At 40.8% G+C, this 2,833-nt stretch overlaps 1 protein-coding gene across 1 annotated transcript in view; it reads right to left on the bottom strand.

The window, feature by feature from the left end:
- Nucleotides 1-1,889, bottom strand: part of arfrp1 (ADP-ribosylation factor related protein 1) — an 8,950-nt gene extending 7,061 nt beyond the window's left edge. Inside the window, exons 1-2 of the mRNA XM_017433415.3 lie at nt 1,528-1,889; nt 923-1,010 (exon numbers count right to left, since the gene is read on the bottom strand). Of these exons, the coding sequence (XP_017288904.1) occupies nt 923-1,010; nt 1,528-1,620 (181 nt within the window). The 5' untranslated portion in view covers nt 1,621-1,889. The remainder of the gene's footprint in view (nt 1-922; nt 1,011-1,527) is intronic.
- Between the last annotated feature and the right edge of the window lie 944 nt (nt 1,890-2,833).

Raw genomic sequence — 2,833 nt, 5'->3', positions numbered from 1 at the left:
GCAGGGAGCAGGGAGCAGGGAGCAGGAAGCAGGGAGCAGGGAGCAGGGAGCAGGGAGCAGGGAGCAGGAAGCAGGAGCCTGACTGCTGTTTACTCCAGGAAGTGTCGCCTTCCACAACATAAATCAAGTGTTAATTACTATAAAAGCAACTTCCCTTTCCTTCGCCCCAGACTTTAATGATTACCAAAGCACACATGTCAAACTCAAGGCCTGCGGGCCAGATCCGGCCCTCTGTAACATTTCATCCGGCCCTCTACTTTGGGACAGATCAAGTCTCTGATTCTTATTTTGCTTAAAAAAAACTGAGCCTAATTAGTGAAGTTTTCTCTGACAGTGACTTAGAAGCCAACAATATATGGTTTTAATTTCTGGATGATCAGGTTTTTCTCTGTTTTAATGTTCAAAACTTCATTTAAAATCTGAGTGAGGCATAAGAAATGACTGCTAATGATGAGCTTTTTGAAGTTTGATCTATTTGTCTGTGTTCATTAAAGTATGTTTGCTCTAAATTCTGTATAATCTGTAACTGGGAAAAGGTCATTGATATTTCTATATGAATGATTTGACATCATACATCTAAAACAAAAGTTAATTTATGTAATTTTTCATAAATATTGATCGTGATTGGCCCTTGGCTAGAACCAAATTTTTAATTTTGGCCCCCTTGCGTCACTGGGTTTGACCCCCCTGACCTAAAGGAACTAAAAGAATACTGATCAACCTGAGCAATAATAGAGAAGTGAGCTGGACGCAGTCAAACATCAGCAGCAGAAAAAAGAGATGAGTTTATCAAAGACTTTGTAGCTGAATCAGATGATAATCCTAACAAAATAATACATTTACACTGAATTAGGTCAAGTCTCAGATAAAGCCTGTTAGCTTCATGTCCTGATCAGCATCAGTGAGTGAAACACAAACTCACTGTTCAGACCGACGGTTGTTGTGATCTTTGACAGACTCATCCCCTTGTAGTTCTTACTGAACCTGGTCTTGGTCTGCTCCAGGAAGGTCTGCGGACACAGAGAGAGACACCAACAATCAGACGGCTGGATCAGAACAGACAGCAGCTGAGCCACCGGGTCCTGAACGCAACATCTAATGGACCTTCTGACTAAACTGAGAGCTTCAGCAAAGTGCATTTTACTGAGCGGACATATTTCTGTTCACATATGAAATAAAATACATGAATTAAGGCAAATAAATGAGAGGGTTCTCTCAAAAATGTGATATTTCACCCCGACCACCAAAAGGCAAAGGTGGATGATGATGTTTTTGCCCAGGTGTGTGTGTGTGTGTGTGTGTGTGTGTGTCAGTCTGCTACAATAATACATCTTCATGAATCACTGGACAGATTTTAAAACTCAGAAAGTAATAATTCGATGTATGTGTACGCCTGATTAATAAACAGAGGAAAACTCTTATAAAACTTAATGATTAGAGCCATGTAAACCTAAAGAGAAGCATGTTAACACGAGAAAAGACATAAACCCTGTCTGTCTGTTGTTGTATAAATTCAAAGGTACATACCGTCTTTCCTGCATTATCCAGCCCTAAGATTAAAACGCAGTACTCGTCCTTTTGGAACATGTACTTGTATAATCCAGATAATAAAGTGTACATTTTTGAAAAACTGGAACTGGAAACTAATGTTAGCTTCAGCTAAGCTAACAGAGAGCAACAACAGCAACTCGCATCACTGTCGCTTCATTATCAACAAAAATACAAACATTACACAAGGCTGTTAACTGGAAATACTTGAAACAAAGATTATAAAAGGCTATTAACTGGAAATACGTGAATTCTTTAAAACATTTAACTGCAGGTCTTCAGTGCTACAGGAAAACAACACCCCGCTTCCCGGTCCTGATGCTCTGAACACCTCAGGTCCACACCATTTACAGACCGGCGAACGGAGCGGCGCGGCGACCGGGCGGAGCTTGAGGCCTATTTGAAGTCAATCAGGCCGTCGCGTCCACTCGACAGCCGCTTAAATCCAGTGGAGAGAGCAGCGTAGGTTCAATGTTGAGGACAAAGGCTGAAATGTGTCATAAATCAATTAATAAATTCAGTGAGCTGAATCCAGGCTGTGCATTAACCAGGAGGTGATTTCCGGTAGGACAGTTTTTCTGTCACGCATTTATGTTCTCAGCTATAAAGTGACAAAGCTGACACAGGAAACTTAGATCACTCTAACAGGTTGTTCCTGTTTTAAGGTGAAACCACCACCCGCAAACGTGTTTATACTTAATAGAAAAACTCTCCGCTCGTCAACACTTTTAACCGGTTTATACCCCGGCTGATTGGTAAGGAGTGAACCCACAGCACTCACAGCGACGTGGAAGCTTCCTCTACTTTTCTGTTTATTTCCGGTTGAACATTAAGGTAATTACCGCCGCCTGCTGGACCGAAATAAAACAGCAGGTTAGGCCAGTTGAGACGTGTTGTTGTTTATTTCTCAAGCTAACAAAAAGCCAAGATATTTGGTTTCCTTCGTGATTTAGGAATGTCACATTTATCTGTATTTAATTTATCAATTAATCAATCAACTTTATTTCTTTAAACTTTCAACTTTATTAGATAAAAACAGTAAGAAGGAGAGAAAAAATACAGAGACATACGCATACAGGTTCATGGCAGGTGTGTTTTAGGTGCCAAGAAAGACAAAAATCACGGTGTGTTAAAAGCCAAAGAATAAAAGTGTGTTTTTAAAAGAGATTTAAAGACAGGAAGAGAGGAGGCCTGTCTGACACTCAGGGGTAAATTGTTCCAGAGCTTGGGAGCAGCAACAGCAAATGCTCTGTCGCCTCTGAGTTTCAGCCTAGTTTTAGGGACT

Source organism: Kryptolebias marmoratus, linkage group LG4, assembly GCF_001649575.2.
Source record: "Kryptolebias marmoratus isolate JLee-2015 linkage group LG4, ASM164957v2, whole genome shotgun sequence".
Classification (NCBI taxonomy): domain Eukaryota; kingdom Metazoa; phylum Chordata; class Actinopteri; order Cyprinodontiformes; family Rivulidae; genus Kryptolebias; species Kryptolebias marmoratus.
Note: the sequence above shows the minus strand (reverse complement) of the source record. Positions and strands in the feature narration are given on the sequence as shown.